General features: G+C 39.2%; 1 protein-coding gene across 1 annotated transcript in view; it reads left to right on the top strand.

Annotated features, from left to right (window-relative positions):
- Nucleotides 1-534: 534 nt before the first annotated feature.
- Nucleotides 535-27,777, top strand: part of Eif3h (eukaryotic translation initiation factor 3 subunit H) — a 95,275-nt gene continuing 68,032 nt past the window's right edge. The window contains exons 1-2 of the mRNA XM_069991295.1: nucleotides 535-714; nucleotides 27,290-27,446. Of these exons, the coding sequence (XP_069847396.1) occupies nucleotides 583-714; nucleotides 27,290-27,446 (289 nt within the window). The 5' untranslated portion in view covers nucleotides 535-582. The remainder of the gene's footprint in view (nucleotides 715-27,289; nucleotides 27,447-27,777) is intronic.

Here is a 27,777-nt window from a genome sequence, read left to right as displayed (position 1 = left end):
TTTCTGCACAAGTCAGCTTGGCCTTGCCCCGTTCCATTCAAGTTGGCGTTTCTTAATTTTGTAGAATATGCATTGACTTTTCAGATTGCTTTCCCCACTCGTTTCTTCTCTTCATTTGTCTATTCTTCCTCCTTCCTCCCCTTAGCTTGTGATTAATTAGCGGAATTTCGTTGGGAAAAGATGTCTCAATTTTCTCTGTGTGTAATGGGAGTTAAGACAACCCTTGATGGGTAAGAAACGGGAATTATATTAGAAGTAAAAGCATTTCCATGCAGGAGAAGCTACAAAATGCGAGCTACTAAGCTCGTCTGCCTAATGGAGAATAACCCCACGCTTATAAATTCAATTTTTGGTCATTAAGCATTCAATCGATGAGAAAAGACCCAAGCAGGCATAGGGCGCGTGCGCAATGGCTCCCGCCCCCAAGGAGAAAGAGCTTGGGTGGACTAGGGAGGCGTGGCCGTGCTCAGTCCCTCCCCGCGGGTCCGCCCCTCGAGCCCGACCTGCGCATGACGTCACGTCAGGCTTGCCCTTCCGCTTCCGGCAACTCACGTTTCTCTTTCTTCCTGTCCGGCTGGAAAGATGGCGTCCCGCAAGGAAGGCACCGGCTCGACTGCCGCCTCTTCCAGTACCACCACCGGCGCAGTAGGGAAAGGCAAAGGCAAAGGCGGCTCTGGAGATTCGGCCGTGAAGCAAGTGCAGATTGATGGCTTGGTGAGTGGAGCCCGGGGTTGAGGCGCACGTGGGGAGCGGAGATCCCAGCCGGGTCCCGCCGGGTCCCGCCGGGCTGGTGGGTCTGGGCCACCGCTTCTCACGACACGACCGCCTTCTCCGTCCTCTGGTGGGGGGCTGGGGGCTGATCAAAGCAAGTTAGGCTCTGGCAGGTATTTGGAGTCTTGTTTTTAGGATGTTTAGGAGATGGAAAAGAAACCTTAGTGAGGTGTTGAAGGATGTAGGAGCTTAGTTTAGGCTGTGGGGACAGGAGAGGAAAGGGCATTTCCTTGCTTGTTTACTGGGCTTCTGACAGATGTAAACTTCTCAAGGGCAGACTTTTAATGACTTCCTGAATCAGTAATCAGGAGCTTTTTCTGAAACCTCAAACTTGGAATAAACTGTTTCGGAGCTACCAAAGAACTCTATAGAAAATAGTCTTACATGTTTCATCCTAAAGCTACATTGTCCTTTTGTATTTCAATTAATTTATGTTTTCTCCCTGGGGCTGTGTGTGTGTGTGTGTGTGTGTGTGTGTGTGTGTGTGTGTGTGTGTGTGTGTGTGTGTGTGTGTGTGTGTGTGTGTGTGTGTGTGTGTTAGTGTGTGTGGTACTGGGGTTTGAACTCAGGGCCTCACGATTACTAGGCTGGTGCTCTACCGCTTGAGCCATGCTCCCAGCCCTGTCTTCCACTGGCTATTAGTTTTGTGTGTGTGCTGGTACTGGGGCTTGAACTCAGGGCCTCACACTCTCACTTGGCTTGTTGTTGGTCATGGGGCTTGAACTCGGTTTGAGCACTGTCCCTGAGCTCTTCAGCTCAAGGCGGGAGCTCTACCACTTGAGCCACAGCGCCACTTCCGGTTTTTTCTGACTTATTGGAGATGAGTGTCATGGTCTTTCCTGCCTGGGCTGCCTTTGATCCTCCATCCTCAGACCTCAGCCTCCTGAATAGCTAGGATTACAGGAGTGAGCCTTGGCTCACTTGGCTTTTTTGCTCACATCTGGCATTTACAATCACTTGTCATACCTTCAGTTCTGGCTTTCACTGATTAGTGAAGAGTCTTGATTATGTCCTTCCTGGTTGTCCTGAGCCACTGATGTCTCTTTGGCACTGATTATTAAGGTAAGGGTTTGCTTCCTTCAGCAAATACATGCCTGAACAACTGCTACAATACGATTCCAATCATTGCTAGAATCATCGCCCAGTTTTATTCTTTGGAAATGAAGTCTCATGGACCTTTCACATTGGCTTGAATCTCCAATTCTTCCATTGTGCCACTGTACCAAGCTATGGGAAAAGAAGATGGTCTCATGAGTTTTCTGCTCAGGCTGGCCTTGAACTGCAATACTCCCATTCTCAGCCTTCCAAATAGCTAGGATTACAGACATGAGAAACCAGCACCCAACTTTCCTGAGGATTCTTAATAGTAAGTAGTTCACCCAGTCACTGTCTTAACACACAAGCACCTACTCATAGCCTTTTACCTTGGCTTCTCTTTTCCTTGACAGTGAATGTTGAAGAACATCAGAATTTGGAGTTTGGACTTTTTCCTTTATTGTTCCTAGATAAGATCAACCTAATTCTCATGTTGACCCTCTGTAAGGTTCACTTTGTTCCCCAGATGAGTTTAAGTCTGACTCTTACTAGAATTTCGCTACTCTTAAATGTCTTCGATGGTAAGATGCAGAGCATCATTGGCTTCGTCAGGGAACTTTTTAGAAATACAAACAGAAAACTTCAAATTCTCAACCCTGCCCTGCCTTACTGAGTTAGGTTGCAGTATATTAATATTTGGAAAGCAGTGATCTGAATTTTTTTTGATGGGGGGGGGCGGGTGATAGTCTAGTGGCTTGAGCTCTGGGACTGGGAGCTGTCCCTGAGCTTTTTTGCTTAAGGATAGGTCTCCATCACTTGAGCCACAGTTCCACTAATGGCTTTTTGGTAAATTGGAGATAAGAGCTTTACGGACGGACTTTCCTTTCAGACCTGGCTTAGAACTGCAATCCTCAGATCTCAGCTTCCCAAGTAGCTAGCATTACAGGTGTAAGCCACCAGCAGCCTGCTTGGTCTGAACTTTTTATAATGGTGATGGCTAATACCATTTCTTTTGGCATATGATTAGGCATGTTTACTTAATGATTTTCTGTTAATGTATTCTTCCTTTTTTGACTTCTACAGGCTAAGGTTGAAAACATTTGTACCCTCCATTGTTCCAGTGCTTAAAACTAATTGCCACTGAAAACGGCTGCCCTCTAAATTTTATTTTCCCTCCTTTTTCTTTTGCCGGCCTTGGGGCTTGAACTCGGCCTGGGTACTGTTCCTGAATCTTTTTTTCGCTCAAGGCTGGCACTCTTTCACTTGAGCCACAGCTCTGCTTCCTGCTTTTTTTGGTAGAGATTGTAAGCTCCAGCCCAGAAAACCACACGGACACAGAAAAAAACAGTTTATTGCCAGCCAGGGCTGACAAGGCCATCTCTCCTACGGGAGAGGAAAAAATGGCGCCCATTCTTTGTTCAGGGTCACATTTATGTTGTGGGGGGAGGGAGGGGGTGTCATGTTTATATTCTAGGGGGCTGGGAGTGGGAAGATGGGAAGTTCTCTGTGTGCATGCTCAGGGTTTTTTTTTTTGATTGTAACAATTTCAGTTAGGCAGCATTCCTCAATGCAGCTGGGGCTAGGGGAAGTAAAGCAGGAGGACCTGCCAGGGCTGAAGGCCAGTTGCAGTTAGGCCTGGCCAGAGAGGGGCCTGAAAGAGGACCTGAGATGGAGGGGAGGTATGTTAACAGAAATGAGTGTATCCTGCCCAGGATCATTTTGGACCATGATCCTCAGATCTCTTCTTAGTAGCTAGAATTACATATGGCTTTATTTCCCCATTATTTTTCTTTTCTTTTTTAAAATTTTTATTTATTTTTTATTGTGAAAATACTTTACAGAGGAGTTACAATTACATGGGTAAGATGAGTACATTTTGTATCAAGCATTGTAGCCTCCTCCTTTGTTTCCCATTCCCATCCCTTCCCATCCTCCCTCCGCCCCCCACCAAAGTTGTAAAGTTCCTTTTCGACATAACAACTTGTACTTCTCATTGTTGCAACGGGGTCTACCTGTATCCTTATTTAAAGGACTTGTTTTTCCCCTTCCCCTCCACAAATTATACGGACATCAAATACAGTGAAAGCAGGGGTTATACTGTGGGGGACATACAAAGCAACAAAGAAATTCCCCATTATTTTTCAAAAGTAATTTTGTTTTACATTGTTATACTACTAAAAATGTTTTGTTAGCCACTTTATTCCTTTAGTTTTTCAAGTAAGGTATAGTATGTTATTGATCAGTGGAAAAAGTAAGCTCAGACAGAGGTTGCTTCTTGGTGTCTGAAGCTTTTTCTTTATTTCTTGTTTGTTTTCCTTCTCATGGTAGGAGGTCAACTTCCTAAGGGAGGACCCATGTCAGGTTTGTGTACTGCAATGATTTCCAATTGTCTGGAACAGTGCCTGGCACACAGAAGGTGTTCACATACTGCAAAAATGTTAATTTTAATCTATTATGTGCAAATTTTGTTGGAGGTGAATTATGAGGGAGGAACTGTGGTTTGTAGCATTGTGGGTATTTGTGAGAGCATTATGCTGAAGAGCACAGTTGAGGCTAGAAAAAGTTTTAGGAATTCAGTGTTTTCATCTTTTTGTCAATTTTTTACAAAATTCTTTTCTTTTTTTTTTTTTTTTTGGGTCCGGTCGTGGGGCCTGAACTCTGGGCCTGGGCGCTGTCCCTCAGCTCTTCAGCTCAAGGCTAGTGCTCTCCAACTTGAGCCACAGCACCACTTCTGGCTTTTTTTTCTTTTTGCTTATGTGGTGCTGAGGAATTGAACCCAGGGCCTCATGCATGCCAGGCAAGCCCTCTACCACTGAGCCACCTGCCCAGCCCCAAAATTATTTTCTTTAACACAGTTTCTCTTTATGTTTCTTTATTTTTTTTTTGGTCAGTCATGGGGCTTGAACTCTGGGCCTGGGCGCCTTCCCTCAGTTCTTCAGCTCAAGGCTAGCACTCTGCCACTTGAGCCACATCACCACTTCTGGCTTTTTCTGTTTATATGGTGCTGAGGAATGGAATCCAGGGCTTCATGCATGTGAGGCAAGCACTCTACCACTAAGCCACCTTCCCAGCCTGACAGTTTCTCTTTAGAAGGTTTTTTTTTTTCTTTCTTTTCTTTACTTTAAAAAGTTCCAAACCAGATGATGAGGGCAGTGCATCTTGATCCGTGCCACTTACTCTTTCTTTTCTCTCTTTCCCCTTCCATCCCTGCCATTGAGTTACATAGTTCACAGTTTTACATAATCTACAATGAATATAATGACTGCATTTGTTCACCCTCCCTCCTTTTGTATAAACTTGCTTCTCCCTCCATTCCCCTTTCACTCCAGACATGTTGCTGCTTCATGACATTGATTTTGTTAAGCAGTTCATTAGATGTATGGAAGAGTTATACCTTTGGACTCCTCCCATAAGGTTTTTTTTTTTTTTTTTTTTTGGCTATGGGGATTGAACTCTGGGCCTGGGCGCTGTCCCTCAACACTTCAGCTCAAGGCAAGTACTTGACTACTTGAGCTACAGTACCATTTCTGTTTTTCTAAAATGGTGGTTAATTGGAGATACTAGTCTCATAGACTTTACTACCTGGGGCTGGCTTTGAACCGTGATCCTCAGATCTTAGCCTCCTTAGTAGCTAGGATTACAGGCATGAGCCACTGGTGCCCAGCAGTCATTTTTCTTTATAGGATTTATTTGAAGAACTATTGCAACATATACAAACCATATAGTGTTATTTTCCACTCATAAAGTGGTAGATTTGATATAATTAAAATAAAAAAATTGAGAAGGTAATCACTAAGTCATTGAGAGGCAATGCTTCACAATAGCATCTCAGTCAGGGCCACAAATGACTGAATACAACACATTTCAACCGGTACACATCAACGTGTGATTTCTTATTTGTAAGAAAAAAATTCCAAAATGTTAATTGAGGACCTATAACCTAGTATGATTCTTAAGTCATGCATATGATTTGGATATAAAGTGTCCTATAAAAGGTTCACATCCTAGACTACCTTCAGTGAAACAATGTTCACTAGTCAGACCTTGAGAAGAGATTATATTATCAGGGGCTTTGTCCCGATTAGTAGACTAATCTGTTGGTAAGATTCATAAGAAATTAGCCATATTGGACGATAATTCTCAAGATCCATTGGAAACAATTATAGTCTATTTATTTCTATAGTAAATATCTCCTAAAATTGAACTGCAGTGCCTTAAATAGTATTTTTTCCAGTTAGTTACGTTTTGTTGTTGTTAAATTTATCTATCATACCCTTGATTTCTAACTATTTTTTCTTATTTTCTTTTTATTTAATAATTTTACTAGCTTTTTAAAAATAATTTTATTTGCTGAGGATGAAAGTCTAGTCAAGTAATCTTGTTTATGATTCTTTCTTTTTTTTTTTTTTGTCGGTCATGGGGCTTGAACTCTGGGCCTGGGCACTGACCCTCAGCTCTTCAGCTCAAGGCGAGCACTCTACCACTTGAGCTACAGCGCCACTTCTGGTTTTCTGGTGGTTTATTGGAGATAGGAGTCTCACGGTCTCTCCTGCCCGGGCTGGCTTTGAACCGCGATCCTTAGATCTCAGCCTCCTGAGTAGCTAGGATTACAGGCGTGAGCCAACAGCGCCCGGCTCGTTTATGATTATTTCTTTTTTCTTTTTTTTTGGGTCCAGTCGTGGGCCTGAACTCTGGGCCTGGGCGCTGTCCCTCAGCTCTTCAGCTCAAGGCTAGCACTCTACCATTTGAGCCACAGCGCCACTTCCGGCTTTTTTCTTTTTGCTTATGTGGTGCTGAGGAATCGAACCCAGGGCCTCATGCATGCAAGGCAAGCGCTCTACCACTGAGCCACCTTCCCAGCCCCGTTTATAATTATTTCTGACTTTAGTGTAAGTTAAGTTGAAGATTAAATTAATTGCAGCCTTATCTTGACTGTTGATTGTTTAGTCTTACTTTATAGTTAGTCAAGTAAGATGTTCTTGCATGTAAATACTATCTTGTATAGTTAAAAAAGAGCATTATTGTATCTTCGTAATTCCAGGAGTTGATAGGAACGGGTGTTAGCTGAATCATCCATATTATTATTTGATAAGAAGTTGATGGCTAAAGGTACAAAACAAATTATCATGGAGCTTGAATCATTACAAATGATTTATACAATTTTAGTGATTTAGATTTTCATTTTTATACACCATGTATTTTGTACAGGTGATTCTTGACTTAACTGTGAAATTGCTTCCCTGAAACCTTATGCTGTAAATTGACTTGGACTTAGTACCAGTCTGCTGAGCATCTTCATTTAGCAGCTCTTGTTTATTTCCTTGAAGGAGTCAGGGTTCCCTCTGTTATTCACTACATATCACTTCATCCATGAAAAGATCAAAATTCCAAGTTTGGTTTCCATCGCTTTTACACCGTCATAAAGTTGAAAAGCTGTAAAGTAGTAACGTCATAGATTTACACTACCGTTGTAGATTATAGCATTGAAGCCATACAACTTCAAGAATAATAGAACCATTATTATCCCCATTTTACAAAGGGATACATGAGGAGATAATGGAAATAGGAAATGTGTTTTGATTATGGCAAGATGAGGAAATAGAAATTAGGCGCAGAGTAATCCATTACTCTCCATTCAAGTGTTAAGAAATGTATTTTCTTAAACTTTGATCTTTTAGGTATGTTCAGAATTTCATTTTGTCGAATCTAACTTAGGTAATTTCTTAGATGAAAGTTTCTGATTTTAGCCCTTGCATAAAAATTTGATTTTTATTTATTTCAATTAGTTCATGAATTTGTTTTTGTGAAATACTGATCTAAGATACTTTGCTGTTATTTCATTTGGCAAGGTATGAAATAATATGTAGAAGTTAGATAGCTTTGTTTTTCTAAGTTACTTACTACTTTAAAAATACCACTCTTTGCCAGGTGCCAGTGACTCACACCTGTAATCCTAGCTACTCAGGAGGCTGAGATCTGAGGATCACAGTTCAAAGCCAACCCAGAAGCGCTCGCCTTGAGCTGAAGAGTACAGGGACAGCGCCCAAGCCCAGAGTTCAAGCCCCATGACCGACCAACAAAAACCCAAAACACTGTTTATATCCTTTGTATCTTTAAATATCAAAGTATACTGTAGTGTGTATACTCATCTGTTAGGTAACTAATTGTACTTCTGCTAAAATTATGAGGCCTGAAATGGATATTTTTGTTAATATTAATATACCCAACCCAGACATAAAAGAAAAAATAGATTCAGAAAAATGCTGATAATTCAGTATGAATTTAGTCATAATATGATTTTTTTTTACCCCTTGAGTGTGTGAATTTTGGCATAAAAATTTAAGATTTTATCTCCAAATTGCACTTAACCTAGTCTCAACACTTGTATCCTGATGATTAAGTGAGATTTTTCTTCTCTGTATCTTCTGTCCCTAACTAGTTTAATTTCATTTGACAAATATTTGTTTATGACACAACACAAATGGACCAAAATATGACTTTTTTTAAAGACAGTGTATGTTCATTGTAAGGAACTACTGGAAAAATCAATAAAGAAAGAAAACCAACAGAAAGAAGAAAAGTTTTAAGGCTTAAAATATGAAGTTATAGTATGTGGATTACTATCTTTCTAGTGTTTTTACCAAATGCATAGTGAATTAAAGGTTATGTGTGGTTTTTAAACAGGTCAGATTGCTTTCCTAAATAGTTCTATAATACCATTTATCTTCTACCTACAGAGTATGCAAGTGTTAAACCTTGCCTCCATTGCCAGCTGAGTGTTACAATTTTTAAGAATCTTAAAAGATTCCATTTTAAACATTAAGTATGCACGTTGGTATGTTTGTTGCAGTTACTCAATTCAGTAACTTTTGTGTTCATTAGTGATTCTTTTGGCTCTTCCTAAGCCACTAGGACCTGTGGTACCATCTTTTGATTGTTCCTTGAGGTATTCCTTGCATTCTCTGGAGATCACTTACTTAGTTCTTTTGAGTTTATAACTGCATTGCTTGTATTTTCTGTTTATTGTTTTCCACCTATTACAAAACCCTCACGTAACTGGTTTTTAGGCTTCATTTTGGACTTACCTGTCACAGACAATGTCCCTGAGTACATATCTTCTTTTTTTTTTTTTTTTAATTTAGTGATTTTTTTTTTTTTTTTTTTTTTTTTTTTGTCGGTCATGGGGCTTGAACTCTGGGCCTGGGCGCTGTCCCTCAGCTCTTCAGCTCAAGGCTAGCACTCTACCACTTGAGCTACAGCGCCACTTCCCTGAGTACATATCTTCTTAAAGGACAGCTGTAGTCCTAAAACTCAAAAGCTCTTTGGAAAATCACATTACATACAAAATAAAATTGGATTTTCTTTTCTGCTGTTTAGAGTTTCTCTTTATTTTTTAGAGAAAGAAAACTACATACTATACATTTTACACAGAAATACGGAGTTTAAAATTTTGTGTTTTTTTTTTGTGTCCGGTCGTGGGGCCTGAGCTCTGGGCCTGGGTGCTGTCTCTCAGCTCTTCAGCTCAAGGCTAGCGCTCTACCACTTGAGCCACAGCGCCACTTCCGGCTTTTTTCTTTTTTGCTTATGTGGTGCTGAGGAATCAAACCCAGGGCCTCAGGCATGCAAGGCAAGTGCTCTACCACTGAGCCACCTTCCCAGCCCGGAACTAGAAATATGGTAATTTGAACTGCCCTCAAATCACATGAAAGTCTTCTATTTCAGCGGTGATCAATACAATGTATTTGGGAATTGGTAACTTATAGCAGTTCTGAATTTTTGTTTTGTTTCATATGAGAGAAAATAAACATAGTTTTAGCTAAGCATTTTTATCATTGATTTGACTTAAATAAAAATATGTTTTAGGTATGTGTGGGCAAATTTGCGGGTATATACGTATAATAAGTATATGTGGTTGGTAGCATGGGAATGTACGAATTAAAATCCTTCTCAGTTAACATTAACCATGTTTGCATGTCTGTACATTTAATTGAGTCAGTGTACTTTTTTGTAGATTATTTTTATGGGAGAAGTGCCATTCTAGTGGATTTCTTGATGTTACATTTCCCTTCCCATTTTTAGGGAATTTTTAGTTGTTTTAACTTAAGAATGTGGACCATCAATGAGCATTAGATGCACAATAATAATAATGAAATATGCCCTCTCCAACTCAAATATTATAGAGGTGATATTGATTAAGTATATTGAAGTATTGTAACTAATTCCATATGTGTCAGGGGCAAAGTATCTTTTTTTTTCTTGTATTGAAGTTACTTAAATTTCTTTCACATCAAAACTTAACAGCAGTGATTTAAATCCCATTTATTATTTGACTCAGCCAGTTATGAAATGGAACCCCTTTCCCACTTGAGCCATAAAATGTGTTAAACTTAAGACTAATACAGCTTTCTGCTTTTTGAATTTACATTTTGGCAATAACTACCTTCTTTGTTCAGTGTTAGAAAAAAATGATCTAGGCTTAACAAAATAAGAAAACTGCCAACTTCACAGATCAGTAAGTGAAAGAAGCCAGAATTAAATGAAAATCTAGATATTGATTTTACAGAATATGCTAAGGGGAGATTTTGTGGCATTATGGTTTCTTTGAGAATAAAATTCTTTTACAGTAATAGCAGTTCTTTGACAGTGATTGATGTGAGAAATTCAGGCTGTGGGCCTTACCTCCCAGAAGCTGCAAAACTGGAATAAAGCCAGATAGGAATTGTGTGTCCTGCCTGGCCTACTGTTCAACTGGTCAGCACTGGTTCAGTTTGGGCTTTTTGCAATTTCATTTCAGATTGTAAAAAATAAAACAAACACAAACTCTTGGAGTAAACTTTGCTTTTATATTTAGATCTTTAAGTTTAAAAAATTATTATAAAGGTCATGTACAGAGGGCTTACGGTTATTTAAGTCAGGTAAAGAGTATAGTTTTTTTTTTTTGTCGATGGTGGGGCTTGAACTCTGGGCTTGGACGCTGTCCCTGCACTCTTCAGTTCAAGGCGAGCACTCTACTGCTTGAGCCACAGCACCACTTCAGGTTTTCTAGTGGTTTATTGGAGATAACAGTCTTTTTTTTCTAGTGGTTTATTGGAGATAACAGTCTTTTGGACTTTTCCTGCCCGGGCTGGCTTTGAACCGTGATCCTCAGATCTCAGCCTCCTGAGTAGCTATGATTACAAGCATGGGCCACTGGCGCCCTGCCAGGTTATTAATTTTTTTTAAACTTCTTTTAGTTCAGTTTGGGCTTTACTATTTTATTACAGACTAAAATAAAACACACACACACTCTTGGAGTGAACCTTGCTTCTTCAACTTTCTAATGGTTTTCTGTCACCAGTGTAATATTTAATGCATTGATACTTAGCACTATGATCATTAGCTAGCACTAGATTTACTTAATTTTTACATTAGGTTTTTTTTTTCCCCTTTTGTGATTTGTTTCACTGGAACTGGAATTTGAACTCAGCTCAAACCTGAAATGGCTTTGCACTGTCTTGTCTTGTTTGCTTGGCCAATGCTCTCCCACTTGAGCAATGCTTCTTGTTCTGCTTTTTGATGGTTCATTTGGAAATGTTTTCTTGTGGACTTTTCTGCCTGTCTGCCTTCAAACTAGATCCTCTAGATCCTAGCTTTCTGAGTAATTACGATTATAGGTGTGAATCATGATAAAACATTTCAATACCTTCAACTTTTTCTTTTTTCTTTCTTAAACAGTTTTACTCTGGCTAGGGTTGTTTTTTTTTTTTTTTTGGGTCCGGTCGTGGGGCCTGAACTCTGGGCTTGGGCGCTATCCCTCAGCTCTTCAGCTCAAGGCTAGAGCTCTACCACTTGAGCCACAGCGCCACTTCCGGCTTTTTTCATTTTGCTTATGTGGTTCTGAGGAATCGAACCCAGGGCCTCAGGCATGCAAGGCAAGCGCTCTACCACTGAGCCATCTTCCCAGCCCCTCTGGCTAGGGTTTATATTTTTATTTTTATTTTTTTGGGGGGGTCCAGTTGTGGGCCCGAACTCTGGGTGCTGTCCCTCAGCTCTTCAGCTCAATGCTAGCGCTCTACCACTTGAGCCACAGCACCACTTCCGGATTTTTTTTTCTGCTTATGTGGTGCTGAGGAATCAAGCCCAGGGCCTCATGCATGCAAGGCAAGCACTCTACTACTGAGCCACCTTCCCACTTTTTCTTTTTTCTTTGTGGTTTTATTTTTATGTTTTAATTTTTGTGTTAGCTTCACTGGGATTTGAGATGAGGGCCTTGTACTTGCTGTTGGTAGGTAGATGTTCTGCCACTTGAACCACACCCTGAAGCCCATTTTGCTTGAGTTATTTTTCTAGTAGATTGTGTTTGTATGTGTGTGTGTGAGCATGTGAGTGTGTTGTGGCAGTACTGGAGCTTCAATTTAGGGCCTCATGATCTTTCTCTTTTCTTTTCTTTTTTCCTTTTGGTCTGTCGTGGGGCTTGAATCTGAGTTTGGGCACCATCCCTCAGCTCTTCAGCACAAGGCGAGCTCTCTACCGCTTGAGCCACAGCACCACTTCCGGTTTTCTGGTGGTTTATCGAATATAAGAGGCTCACGGATCCTGCCTGGGCTGGCTTTCAAACGTGATCCTCAGGTCTCAGCCTCCTGAATGGCTAGGATTACAGACGTGAGCTACTGAGCTACTGGCACCGGCCTCATGATCTTTCTTAACTCTTCCTCATAGCTGGTATTCTGCCATTTGAGCCACCCCTCCACTTAAAGCTTTTTACTGGTTAATTGTATTTAAGAGTTGAGGGCATTTCACTGTGTGGGCTGGCTTTGAACCTGATTATCAGATTCAGTGTGCTGAGGAGCTAGGATTATAGGTGTGAGTCATGGGTGCTAGGCTTGTTAAGTCTGTGCCCCTGCTGACCTGCACCATGATCCTTCTTAGCACTTCAGGTACAACAGGTATGTACTGCCTCACTCAGCTTTTATTGGTTAATATGATGGGGTGAGGGGGTGTCTTGTTAACTACAACAACCATGTTAAGTGAAGTAAGCCAGGCTCGTGGTGACAGACAGATGCATGTTTTCTCTTACATGTGGAAACTAGATGTATAATACAGCAAAGCATGGTAACATTTACAAGGCTCAATGTGTTTACACACAAACAGACTGAGGGAGGATATATTTAGAGGAGGAATCTGAAGGCTTAACTTCTCTGAACAGTTAATGTACTGCTTATAGATTCCATGTTTTGTGGGATGGACAAAGGGAAGGCATAGTAATGGACAGAAGAGGATGAGAAATGCAGGCATTGTGTTCAGTGTACATTATGTAAACATTGAACTAATGTAATTTGAGGGTAGAGACTAGAGGAGGAAAATGGGGGAAAACAAAGGAAGGGTGACATTGACCAAGAAGCATTACACTCATACCCTGACATATGGTATTGTAACCCTTTTGTACAACTGCTTAGTAATCATAAAATAAAAGAAAAAAAAAGATGGGGAGGGGAGTCTTATGACTTCTTTGTCTGGACTGCCCTCAACCCAGAGTCTTTTTGGTTTCTTCTTTCCAAGTACCTAGAATTACAGGTGTGAGCCACTCTACCTGGCTAGCTTTTGGTTTTCCAATTTTCTCCCCCCTCCCCCCTTTTTTCTGTTAGATGTCCAGAAAGAAAAGTAAGTAATTCAGAATTTGTTATTTTTTAACTGTATAGTTCAGGTTGCAGCCTCAGTTCTCCCAATGAGTTCAGCTTTTAGGTTTGAAATGGTAGATTCTATAGTTCTAAACATTTTTTTTTTGTTGTTTTGTTTTTTTTTTGGTCCGGTTGTGGGCATGAACTCTGAGCCTGGGCGCTGTCCCTCAGCTCTTCAGCTCAAGGCTAGCGCTCTGCCACTTGAGCCACAGCGCCACTTCCAGCTTTTTTTTTTTTTTTTTGCTTATGGGTGCTGAGGAATCGAACCCAGGCCCACAAGCATGCAAGGCAAGTGCTTTACCACTGAGCCACCTTCCCAGCCCAGTTCTAAACATTTTGAACTATCCCTAATTACTTTAGTGAATTTTTCAGCAGATCTTTGTGTTCATTACTGAGACAGGAAGTCTGCTTTTCCTGGTGCATATTCATGTTAGTAAGTAGAGAAAGCTTGTTGATTTATTTGGGCACAAGTAAGGCTTCTAAACACTACTCTCCAGTTGTTGGAAAGTAGACTTAATACCCAAAAGCTGCCTCTTAAACAATGATCATCGGGTAATTTGTAGAAGTGTGTTTGGTGATGTCTGAATAGAGTTGAAGACTAACCACACCAACAGTTTAAAGTCAACAGATGCTCTTTGACTTAGAACATGCTTGTATTTTTCATTTTTTTTTTGTCCTTTTTTTTTGTTTGTTTGTTTTGGTCTGTCATGAGGCTGGAACTCTGGGCCTGGGCACTGTCCCTGAGTCTTCATCTCAAGGCTAGCACTTTACCACTTGAGCCACAGCGCCACTCCTGGTTTTCTGGTGGTTAATTGGAGATAAAACTCTCAGCCTTTACTTCTGCTCTTCGTAGGCTGATTTTGAACTATGGTCTTTAGATCTCAGCCTCCTGAGTAGCTAGGATTATAGGCATGAACCACTGGCACCTGGTTTTTTTTTTTTTTTTTTTGTCCTTTTAAATCTACTTAACTGCTAAAATACAAATTACTAAAATACAAAACATATATCATGTCATACACAGGGTTATATGAATATACATGCAAACAAATTGACTAAAGGATATTATACTTAGAGGAGGGATCCAATGGTATAACTTGTATGAACAATTAATGAACTGTTTAACAAAATGAAAACCAACCAGGAAGCTGAAAGATGTTCTTAGGGGGGGGGCACATGAATAGAGGGAGGAAGGTTGATTAAATTCAATATGCATTATGTAAAAACTGAACTATGTAACTTGAAGGTAGGGGTGAAATGGGGGAAAGGTAGGGGACAATGATGAAAGTGTATTGATGCATTGTACTTGTAACTTGACTTCTGCAATTGAAACCTCTTTGTGCAGCTAATGATAAAAATAAATATTAAAAAATGGGCTTACCATGTACACAGTTGGTAACTTTTTAAAAATGATTTATTGTCATAAGTTTGTATATTGAAATAAAATACAAATATTTCATAATGCAACTCAAGATTACAAAGCATTCTGTCAAAAATACATGAAACATTTATAAAAATGTAATTCTTCTGTTTTGATTAAAATGTTTTACTTGCTGGGTGCTGGGGGCTCATGCCTGTAATCCTAGCACTCAGGAGGCTGAGATCTGAGGATCACAGTTTGAAGCCAACCTGGCAGAAAAGTCCCTGTAAGACTTCTACCTCCAATTAATTACTGTGTCTCCAATTAACCACTCAAAAGCTGGAAGTGGTGCTGTGGCTCAACTAGTAGAGGGTGAGTCTTAAGCACAAAGAGGCTCAAGGACAGTGCCAGTCCCTGAGTTCAAGCCCTACAACTGATGACCCTACAGCTGATGACATTTATCCTGAAGAACAGAAAGTAAGCTTGAGTTCACATAGCTCATTAGTTACTCAGCAGGCTGAGTGAGATCCATAGGATTTTGGTTGAAAGTCAGTTCAGAAAAGAACCAGAAAAACTAGCAAAAAGCTGGTCTGGAGAGATGGCTCAAGTGGTAGAGTACCTGCTGAGAAAACTAGTTGAACACATGGTTGAATTCAGGTCCCAGTATGGTGACAGAACAAAACAGAATGAAAGAAAAGGATATTTTCTTGGAGTATATGGCAGAGCTGTAGGGGATGTGTAAAAATACTTTTTTTCTTTTTCTTTTTTAGTTAGCATACTTCAATAATGTAAGAGGTTTTTCATTGAATGTAAGGTTTTTCATTGTGATAATTATATACTTGCATACAGAAATTGGTAGTCTTGAATTGTGTAATGGTTTTTTTTTTTTTTTTGTTTTGTTTTTGGTCCAGTCGTGGGGCCTGAACTGTGGCGTGGGCACTGTCCCTCAGCTCTTCAGCTCAAGGCTAGTGCTCTACCACTTGAGCCACAGCGCCACTTCCGGCTTTTTTCTTTTTGCTTATGTGGTGCTGAGGAATCGAACCCAGGGCCTCATGCATGCAAGGCTCTACCACTGAGCCACCTTCCCAGCCCCTGTAATGTTACTTTAAAATACAGCTGATTCTGCTGGTAGATTGGCTTTCTTGTTACTGTTACTTATTATTTTAGAAAAGAAAAAGGAAATGTGTACCACTCTTAGTCTTCGTCTTAGGCCTATTCCTATTAAAATACAACTCATATACTTTATGAAATTAGCATTTAATTTAAAAGGTTTGACATCTTTTGAAATAATGTTTATTAGTATTATCTTTTTTTAAAATTTTTTTATTGTAAAGATACTATACAGAGGGTTACAGTTACATGAGTGAGGTAATGAGTACACTTCCTCTTGAACATTGTTAGCCCCTCCATTGTTTTCCCCCTACCATCCCCTCCCTCCCTCCCTTCCCCAAGGTTCTTTTTTTTTTTTTTTTTTGATTGTGATTAAGTGATTACTTAATTTCCAGAAATTCACAGTATTGTGGAATAATGATGCTCATTTAAAGTCACAAGTTCATTCTAACTTTCCTGGAGCAAATTGTCTATCACAGTCTGTAATATATAACGGTGCTCACATGTTATATACCATATATGTGATCAGCAGCATGGGGATATTTGGTAGTGGTTCATCCAGATGAGTGGGAGTTCTTTGTTTCTTAAGTCCTGTTAGTTTTGTCATATCACCTAACATTTTGGATTTAGCATCCACTTATCAGGGAGACCATGTACTGTTTGTCTCTTCGTTCTTGGCTTACCTCGCTCAACATGATTCCTTCTAGCTCCATCCATTTCCCTGCAAATGCCATTATTTTGTCATTTCTAATGGCTGCATAATATTCCATTGTGTATAGATACCACAATTTTTGGATCCATTCATCTGTGGTGGGGCATCTAGGTTGTTTCCATATCTTAGCTATTGCGAACAGTGCTGCAATAAACATGGAGGTGCACGTGTCCTTGTATATTGGTTCCTGTTGTTCAGGGTAGATGCCTAGAAGTGGTATGACTGGGTCGTAAGGGAGGTCAATCTTTAGCTTTCTAAGGACCCTCCAGACTGCTTTCCAAAGTGGTTGTATGAGTGTACATTCCCACCAGCAGTGTAATAGCGTTCCTCGTTCTCCACATCCCCTCCAGCATTTGTCGTTGGCTGATTTGTGGATGTGGGACATTCTGACTGGGGTAAGGTGGTATCTCAGGGTTGTCTTTATTTGCATTTCCTTCACCACCAGGGATGATGAACATTTCCTCATGTGTTTCTTTGCCATTTTTATTTCTTCATTTGAGAAGTCCCTCTTTAGTTCCCTTGCCCATTTAGTGATTGGTTTGTTAGGTTTGGGAGGGATTAGTTTCTTGAGTTCCCTGTATATACAGGATGTTAACCCCTTGTCTGATATATTGCTGGTAAATATTTTTTCCCAATTAGTTGGTTGTCTTTCTAGCTTGGTTGCGATAGCTTTATCTGTGCAGAAGCTTTTTATTTTAAGGTAGTCCCATTTGTCGAGTCTCTCTCCAATTTGTTGTGACCCTGGGACTCTGTTCAGGAAGTTCCTTCCTGTGCCTATTAGTTCAAGTGTCTCTCCTACTCTGTCCTGCAGTAGTTTCAGAGATTCAAGTTTAATGTTAAGGTCTTTAATCCATTTTGAGTTGATGTTGGTGCATGGTGATAGGCTGGGGTCCATTTTTATTTTTCTGCATGTGGCTGCCGAGTTTTCCCAGCACCAGCGGTTGAAGAGGCTGTGTTTCTTCCATTGTATGTCTTTGGCTCCTTTGTCGAATATCAGCTGGCTGTAGGCCTGTGGATTTATTTCTGGATCTTCTATTCTGTTCCATTGTTCTTCGGGTCTGTTTTTGTGCCAGTACCATGCTGTCTTTGTTATTATAGCTCTGTAGTAGAGTTTGAAGTTCGGCATGGATAGCCCTCCCATATTGTCTTTATCCCCTAGAATTGTTTTGGCTATTCTAGGTCTTTTGTTGTTCCATATGAATTTTTGGACTGTTTTCTGTATTTCAGTGATGTACGTCATTGGGATTTTAATAGGAATTGCATTGAATTTGTATATTAGTTTTGGAAGTATTACCATCTTTACTATATTAAGTCGGCCTATCCAGGAGCATGGGAGGTCTTTCCATTTCCTAGTGTCTTCTGCAATTTCTTTCTTTAACTTTTTATAGTTCTCATTAAATAGTTCTTTTACATCTTTGGTTAGGTTAATTCCTAAATATTTTATTTTTCGGGAGGTTATTGTGAATGGGGTTGCTCCCTTTATTTCCCTCTCTTCCTGTACATTATCAGTGTATAGGAAGGCAACTGATTTTTGTGGGTTTATTTTGTATCCTGCTATTTTGCCGAAGTGATTTATGATTTCTAAGAGTTTGGGGATGGAGTTTTTGGGATCGTGGAGGTATAGTATCATGTCGTCTGCAAAAAGGGATAGTTTAACTTCTTCTTTCCCTATGCGGATCCCTTTAATGTCTTTTTCTTGCCTTATTGCCCTGGCTAAGGGTTCTAGGACTATATTGAAGAGGAGTGGAGACAGTGGGCATCCTTGCCTTGTTCCTGATTTTAGGAGAATTGGTTGTAGCTTTTCCCCATTAAGTATAATATTGGCTATTGGTTGGTCATAAATGGCTTTTATTGTTTTTAGAAATGTTCCTTCTATTCCTATTTTCTCCAGAGCTTTTAGCATGAATGAATGTTGAATTTTGTCAAAGGCCTTTTCTGCATCTGTAGCGATAATCATGTGATTCTTAACCTTGGCTCTGTTGATATGTTGGATTACATTTATTGACTTACATATGTTAAACCATCCCTGTGTCTCTGGGATGAAGCCTACCTGGTCATAGTGAATTATTTTTTTTATGTGTTTCTGGATTCTGTTAGCTAGAATCTTGTTAAGGATCTTTGCATCTGTGTTCATCAAGGAGATTGGCCTGTAATTCTCCTTTTTGGTTGGGTGTTTGCCTGGTTTGGGGATGAGTGTGATAATGGCTTCGTAGAATGAGTTTGGGATAGCTCCCTCCTTCTCTGTTTCTCTGAAGAGCTTGAGAAGTATGGGTATTAGTTCTTGTTTAAAGGTCTTATAGAATTCTGCTGTGAATCCATCTGGTCCTGGACTTTTTTTTGTTGGAAGACTTTTGATAGCTTCCTGTATCTCATTATAGGATATTGGCTTATTTAATTGGTTAACTTCTTCTTTGCTCAGTTTGGGCAACTTGTATTTCTCTAAAAATGCATCCATTTCTGCCCGATTTTCTTCCTTTAGAGAGTATAGCTTTTGAAAGTAGTCTGTTAGAATTGTTTGGATATCTTGGGTACGTGTTGTGTAGTTTCCCGTGGCATCCCTAATCCTATTAATATGGGTTTCCTCTCTTCTTTTTTTAATTAATCTAGCCAATGGGCCATCAATTTTGTTTATTTTTTCAAAGAACCAGCTTTTTGTTTGGTTTATTTTGGTTATGGTTTTCTGATTTTCTAATTGGTTAATCTCTGCTTTTAATTTGGTTATCTGGCTTCGTCTAGTAGCTTTAGGTCCCATTTTTTCTTGTTTTTCTAGCTGTTTTAATTGCAACATGAGATTATTTACTTGGTCTGTCTCCATTCTCTTGATGTGGGCACTGAGGGCAATAAATTTGCCCCTCAGGACTGCTTTTGCTGTGTCCCACCAGTTTCTTTGTGAGGTGTTTTCATTTTCATTGAGTTGTAGGAAATGCTTTATTTCTTCTCTGATCTCTTCTGTTATCCAGGCATTGTTAAGGAGTGTGCTGTTCAATTTCCATGTATTAGAGAAATTTCTGCGGTATGCTTTGTTATTGAGAGCTAGCTTGATTCCACTGTGGTCAGATAGGATACAGGGGATTATGTCGATCCCTTTGTATTTGCTTAAGTTCCTTGCATGAACTATGATATGGTCTATTTTGGAGAAAGTTCCGTGAGCTGCTGAGAAGAATGTGTACTGTGTTGTTTTAGGGTGAAATACTCGGTAGATGTCAGTTAATTCCGCTTGAAGTATGGCCTCTCTTAATTCGGTAGCCTCTTTGCCAATCCTCTGGTTGGTAGACCTGTCCTTTGGTGAGAGTGGTGTGTTAAAGTCTCCTAGTATTATCGTATTGGGATCTATTTTATTCTGTAAGTTTGAGAGCATTTGTTTGACATATCTGGGTGCACCAATATTTGGGGCATATAAGTTGATGATGGTTATATCCTCCTCTTGGATTGTTCCCTTTATTAATATGTAGTGTCCATCCTTGTCTTTCTGTACTGATTTTAATGAAAAGTTTATTTTGTCAGATATCAGGATAGCTACACCTGCTTTCTTGCTGGGGGCGTTTGATTGGTAGATCCTTTTCCACCCCTTCACTCTGAGTTTGTTTGTATGTTTGGCTGAGAGGTGGGTCTTATTAGTATTATCTTTCCCTAGATCTTCATAAGGATAATGGCTTACTCTTCTTTCTCATGTCTAAGAGCTCCTTCTTGGGTCCCCTTACTGAGAATTGCCTCCCTGTCTTTCATGGTACTCCTTTCTCTTCATTCTTTCCAGTCTGTAACCACATCACCTTTTTTAAATTGTCATTTTGTATAGCAGCTCTTAAAGTCTGAGTATCATACACATTCTTTTAGTGTCTCCAAGTCAAAACTATTTTCATAATAATGCATACATATTATTTGCCAGATTTACTCATTCTTTCACCAGCCTTTGTAGAGGTTTCCAGATGCTCAGTGATGTGTGGTACCATAAAAGATTGAATGCAAAAGCAGATCTGATAACCCATCTGTATTCCATTAAATCAAATATTAAAAAGATTTATGAAAATGTGAAACAATGTAATTCTTCTGTTTTGATTAAAATGTTTCTGAAAAATGTAAATTTCTAAAAAGTGTGAAACTCATTTTGAGGCCCTGATTAAATACTTTTGTTTTGGAAAGTAGCTATTTTTCAAAAAGAAAATGTAGTTTATGTTAGCATGTAATGTTTTATTTTTAAGAGAAATAAAAAATTTAATTCTTTAGTTGTTATTATTATTATTATAATTATTTTGAGTCCTGAGGCTTCAGTTCAGGATTAGGCTGCTTGCTGTCCCTGAACTTTTGTATTCAAGGCTAGTGCTCTACCACTTGAGTTACTGCTCCACTTCTGGTTTTTTGGTAGTTAATTGTTAGCAAGGGTCTTAGGGATTTTACTTTTTTTTTTTTTTTTTTGGGTCCGGGCGTGGGGCCTGAACTCTGGGCCTGGGCGCTGTCCCTCAGCTCTTCAGCTCAAGGCTAGCGCTCTACCACTTGAGCCACAGCGCCACTTCCGGCTTTTTTCTTTTTGCTTATGTGGTGCTGAGGAATTGAACCCAGGGCCTCAGGCATGCAAGGCAAGTGCTCTACCACTGAGCCACCTTCCCAGCCCTGGGATTTTACTTTTTGAACTGGCTTTGAACCGCATCTCAGCCTCCTAAGTAGGATACAGGCATGAGCTGTTGGCATCCAGCAAAAATTTATTTATTTAGTTTTTGCTGGTCCTGGAGTTTGAACTCGGGCCTGGGCACTGTACTTGAGCCTCTCTGTGCTCAAGGCTAGTGCTCTCCCACTTGAGCCACAGTGCCACCTTTGGCGTTTTCTGTTTATGTGGCACTGAGGAATTGAACCTGGGCCTTCATTCATGCTAGGCAAACACTCTACCACTAAGCCACATTCCCAGTCCCCCCTTTTTTTTTTTTTGGTGTGTCTCTGGGCTTGGGCACTGTCCCTTAGATCCTCAACTTAAGGCTAGTGCTCTACCACTTGAGCCACAGTGCCACTTCCTGCCTTTTCTGTTTATGTGGTGCTGAGGAATCGAACCCAGGGCCTCATGCATGCAAGGCAAGCACTCTACCACTGAGCCACCTTCCCAGCCCCCAAATTTTAATTTTTGATAAGTAGTTTTCAGCATAATATAGTTCCTTGGGACTTTCAGTGGTTTTAAAGATTTTTTTAATTTTAATTTTTATTATTATAAAGATATTCAGAGAGGTTAACAGCTATATAGGTCAGATGAGTACACTTCATTTTGGTCAATGTCACCCCGTCTTTCACTCTCCCTGCTTTTGCTTCGTGAAGGAAAGAGCCCTGTGGTACAGTGTGGGATATATTTGGCCCTTTCTTCCACTTACTGTTACATAGCTCCTTAGAATTTTTTGATTGATAGGAATGGCTCTTCATAATAAACTATTTTGATCAAGTCAACAGTTTATGTTAGTGAGATAACTTAGAATGTGGTTGGTCACTAGAAAGACCAAATGATTAGTGAATTTTTGTTGCTTCATGAATTCTGTGATGGAGGTGGGTAGACAAGATAATAATCTATTAAAAGTCTATGAAAACTTGAATAACTTTGTTAGCTTTGTTGAGTGCTGGGATTTTGAATGTTTAGGGGTGTCAGACCCAGAGAAACTGATCCTCCACTGTATTTTGCCCGTACTGTGTATTTCTTTGCCTGAATTTTTGTTTCCATTTATAAATGCTAAGTAATATGTTTTGTTAAGTTCAATGAGCCATTCTAGCAAATTGTTAAACTGGAGAAAGGTACCCTTGGGAGCCCCTGTTTAGAGCTAGATGGTCAGAAGTATCAGTGGCCTGGATTTGTAATTGGCATCTCAATGGGAGCAGTATTGTGTGGATGAGCTCTTAACTAACTTTTGGGGTCTGACACTAATGTCAGCTAGATAGTGTAAGAATAGAATTAAATTCTGAGATTCAGCTGTTTAAAGAATTGGAAAAAATTGCTTGGTATTTGGGGAAAAAAAACCCCATGTGGTATCAGGTGTGGTATGTAAGAGCAAAGAGAAACTGTTTGAGACTCCTAAAAATATGGATTCCCTGAAACTATATAGGCTTTATGTGTTTGATTTAGTTTCACATTCTCAGGGTATAGAAGAGACTGGCAGTCAATATCAACATGAGTGAATAAAGTTGAGCATAAGAGATTCTGTGTAGAAAGATTGTATTTATTTCTGTCATTACTATTTTATTTTGCACATAGCATATTTGACAAAAATAAGAGTTTATCAAAGAAGCGTAATTTGTATTTTGATGACAGTAACCTATTTGCCATTATAAAATGCAAGTTTTCAATAGAATTGCCACAGGAAGATATACAGTTTTTGACTTCTTCCCTTTTAGGAAGGGTTGGAGATTTTAGTCATCTTTATTAACTCTTCAAATTTTAGTTGTACTACCTTGCATGATGAATTTATGTGGATATTTTAAATGGCATTTATATTTTACTCTGTGATGAGAATATTTGTGTCTTAGAAATTAGATCCTTTGTTGGTTTTAGACTTTGAGGCAAAGCTAGCTTTTTATATTTCTTTAAGGCCAGATACTTAAAGCAATACTATTGTATATTTTGTTTATACAAGGTAATTAGCTTTGCTTTTTCACATAATCTGTACTAAATAATAAACAACAGTTCCTTTTAGGGTAATTTCAGTAGAAGAGATAACTGTTTACTATATTTAAGGTTGGAATTTCTTGCCCAACTTGAGAGAATGCAAATCTCAGAATCTGTGAGATGGTTGTAGAGACTGACCTATACAGACAACATAATATATGAGGAAATCAAATAGTTTAATCAGTCAGACTGTGAATGTGACATTTTCAGGAAGTGCTGGAAAATTTGGTAGTTTAGGTTTTTGCTGGCTAGTTTACTTGAGGCATGATTTATACAAGAATCCTCACTTCCCCACTAATTTATACAATTAAGAAAACCTAGTCAGTACTAGTTGATGTGTCTTGGGGAGAAGTCATAATACTTAAGTCTTATTTGCTCCAGAAATATTAATTGCTTCTACTAAGAATTTCTAGTGTTCCTTTAACTCTCAATTCTATACTGGAGAAATTCTTCCAAGTAGGGATGAATTCCCTAATCAGGGGTGATGTTTTTGCTTTTATAAATGTTGACTTTTGAGTCAGTGTTACTCACTATCCTCACTTTTTAGCAACCCTGGAAGTCTTAAAACAGGAAAGAAATTTGGAGGTTTGGTCAGAAGCATGCATTGCAATAAGCTGTGGAGTTACAGTAAAAGAAAGCAAAACAACAAAGGAAGGCTGAGCCATAAGATTTCATTAAAAGTTAGAATGAAGTACAATCATCTTGAGAACCTAAAAACATAAAGGAACCCCCACCCCCAAGCCCAACACCCAAACCAGATCATTTAGCTCTAAATTCAGGGTATGGGTTCATTCACCCGTGCATCTCTCTTAAAGCTCTTAGGATGACTGTAACATGTATCTAGTGTCAAGACTCTTCTATTATCTGAAAAAACTCCTCTGGTTATTTTGTACCTGTAGGGCTCTTGAGTGTGTGGGGTCATTTGTGACACCTATAAACAAGAGATTTCATTAGGAGTAAGTATGCTTCTGTTTTTGGAGAGCTATCACATTTTTAAGATCAGGGAGCATGACATCAATAAATAGGATTAATTAAATATGTATTAACACTTTTTTGGACAGAATGTGTGGTTGGTTGGAGAGGAAGAAGAGACTGGTGAGCAAGACTGAAAAACAGTACTTTTGTTAGGGACTATTACTACCATCTTGCGACTTAAGAGACTGGTTTTGCAGAAGACTAAAGGATGTGTTGCATTCTTGGAACTACTGGCAGTTAGTTGATTTTCAAGGACCAGGAAACAGCAGTTTGGCCCTTAGCACTGTTCCCTGACAGTCACTTGCTATTGGGCTTTGTAGCCCTACCACTAAGCTTTTCCTACTCCTTGTATGAAGAGTTTGTTCTGCAACCCTACATGTAAGGGCTTCAGCTAGAGCTGTTGACACTGCATCCGGTATATTCAACCTTGCAATAAACATGTTTGGAGCACCTAAAGTTACTCAGTCATTGTGAAGTAACTAAAAGTCCCTACTCAGAAGTCAAGTCTCAGCTCCTTTGTAGCACTCTTCTACGAAGAGTGGTAAGAATTAAATGTTACTCATCTCAGATATGATACTACAATGTTTATTCTTTTCTCATATGATTGAAAGTGTTTATCATTCATTCCTTGGGCATACTATTTTATATGCCTAAATGCTGGAGATGTGGTATTGAGTGTTAGTGAACATCCCTCCCTCCCTTCTTTCCTCCCTCCCTCCCTCCCTCCCTCCCTTCTCTTCTTTCTTTCTTTCTTTCTTTCTTTCTTTCTTTCTTTCTTTCTTTCTTTCTTTCTTTCTTTCTTTCTTTCTTTCTTTCTTTCTTTCTTTCTTCCTTCCTTCCTTCCTTCCTTCCTCTCTGTCTCTCTTTCTTTTCTTCCTTCCTTCCTTCCTTCCTTCCTTCTTTCTTCCCTCCCTCCCTCCCTCCCTCCCTCCTGCCCTCCCTCCCTCCCTTCCCCCCCTCTCTCCCTCCCTCCCTCTCTCCCCCCCCTCCCCTCCCCTTCTCTCCCCTCTCCTTGCTCCACTTCTGGTGGTTAATTGAAGATTAAGAGAGTCTCATGGACTTTACTACCTGAACTGTCTTTGAACCATGATACTCAGATCTCAGCCTCCTAAGAAGCCAGAATTGCCACCAACATCCACCGTAACGTAGCTTCATCTTTTTTTTTTTTTTTAAACTGCACTTGGGCTTTGAACTCAGGGCCTGGGTACTGTCCCTCAGCTTCCACTTGCAGCTTTTTGGTGGCTAATTGGAGATAAGAGTCTCAGGGACTTTGTTTCCCTGGGCTAGGTTTGAACTGTAATCTTCAAATCTCAGCCTCCTCAGTAGCTAGGATTGTAGATGTGAGCCATTGGTACCTGGCAATCATCTCTTTTGAAACAATAAGCAGAACATGTATTATGTATCACAGATAGTAGCAATTTATTAAAATTTTTAAGCATATATAGCTCAGTATTGTAGAACTATAAAAATATTAGTTCTGGTTTCAATTTTTTGTTTCTTTTTTACAATTTTTAAAATTTTATTAGTGCTACAAGGAGTATTTTATCTCATGGGTGACATTTCTACACATGTATACAGCATGAGGACTTTTTTTTTTGCTTTTGAAAGATGTTTAATATGAAGTTTGTAAAGCATTTCCACTACACAGTTTTTCTGAATTAAATTTTTTAGAGTTTAATATTATTAAGGTTTGGATATGAAGTGTTCCCCAAAGGCTTGTGTTGTTAAAAGCTATGATGCAAGCCAATGTGCATCTAGTCAATGATTGGATCATTAGGGCTCTGACATTATCAAGTGTATTTATTGCGTGATGGATTCATAATTTGATGGTGTTATTGGGAAGTGGTAGAAACTTTTGGAAGTGTGGCCTTGTTGGAGGAAGTAGGTAATTTGGGGGTATGTTCTTATCCCTGGAACCTCTGTCTCCCTCTGTGTCTCAGTTGTTATGATGTGTGTACCTCTGCTCTACTACACCTTCTATCATGATGCTCTGCGTCACCATAGCCAAGAAACAATGGAGCCAATCATGAAATTATAACCCAAAGTTAATCTTCTTCTTCCTTTTTTCAAGTATTCTGTCACAACAATACAAAATGAAAAATATGTAGGAAATTAGGAAGACCATAAAATGTCAAAATAAATAATCACCTTAGTTTTGATAGGAGTTTTTTAATGAGTGCCTTATTTAATCAGATTATTAAAATATCAAGATCATAAATGTTAGAGTTGGAAATTATCTTAATAGATTTTTTTAATGAGTTTCATTTTGTATGGTTTTGAATTCTAGAGAGAACTTATCTTTTAGTTTGAAGTTTCTTTATTCAGATTAACACTGATGGTCCCCAGATTTGTCTTTCAAAGTAAGACTAATTCCCTTCACTGTTTGGAAGATGATCTTTGTGAGTGTCTTTCCTTGAGAGAGATTTGAATTAATTGATCTTAAAATAGTGCTCACCTACAGATTTTAAACTTACTCTCTAAAAATTGTCCTTTTCTTTGTGTGTATATTCTAATACAGGTTGTTTTTATTAGGCAGATAATCAAACCACTATGCTTCCTTATCTCCATTGGGTACTACTTCTGGTAAATTTTCTGTCATAGAATATCAAATAGAACAGTTAAGTATTACTGAGAAAAGATACTCATTTTTCATTTTGAACTTCAACTTGTTTAAAAATATATTAATTTAAAAATTTCAATAAAAGTATTTTTGACCTGGTTTGTTAACTCTGCCAAATTTTAGTCATAAGTATTTTTTGCATATGTAGGAATGAGCCTTCTGTGAATCAGTTCTGCATTTTGTCTATTTGTCTTTTAGCATCTCTTGTTTACTTTTATTTTAATAGTGGTTACTGATCTCATTAGTAGGGTTAAGTATCCAGGAACCGTACATGAGCCTTATTTCTGTGAGGTTAAAGGAATAATGTGTAGATATTTGCTTAGTTCTGCTATGTAGTTTTGTATACACTAATGTGTATCTTTTTGAAACAAGGGAAATATAAACTAGGGAGGTTTTAAGCTCCTTTTTCTGTTTATTTTAGGTAGTATTAAAGATAATCAAACATTATCAAGAAGAAGGACAAGGAACTGAGGTTGTTCAAGGAGTGCTTTTGGGCCTTGTTGTAGAAGACAGGCTTGAAATTACCAACTGCTTTCCATTCCCCCAGCACACAGAGGATGATGCTGACTTTGATGAAGGTAAGGGTATTGATCTCCAGTGTGTCTTTATGGTACATATAGTACATGTTTCTCAATGTAACTTTTTTTTTTTTTTTTTTGGTTGGTCATGGGGCCTGATCTCTGGGCCTGTGCACTGTCCCTCAGCTCTTCAGCTCAAGGCTAGCGCTCTGCCACTTGAGCCACAGTGCCACTTCTGGCTTTTCCTCCTTATGTAGTGCTGAGGAATTGCACCCAGGGCCTCGTGCATGCAAGGCAAACACTCTACCACTAAGTTACCATCCCAAACCCCTGAATGTAACTTTCTTTTTGTCTTTTTTTTTCTTTTTTTTTTGGTTGGTCATGGGGCTTC

Source organism: Dipodomys merriami, unplaced genomic scaffold (assembly GCF_024711535.1).
Source record: "Dipodomys merriami isolate MVZ:Mamm:240054 unplaced genomic scaffold, mDipMer1.0.p SCAF_4, whole genome shotgun sequence".
NCBI lineage: Eukaryota > Metazoa > Chordata > Mammalia > Rodentia > Heteromyidae > Dipodomys > Dipodomys merriami.
Note: the sequence above shows the minus strand (reverse complement) of the source record. Positions and strands in the feature narration are given on the sequence as shown.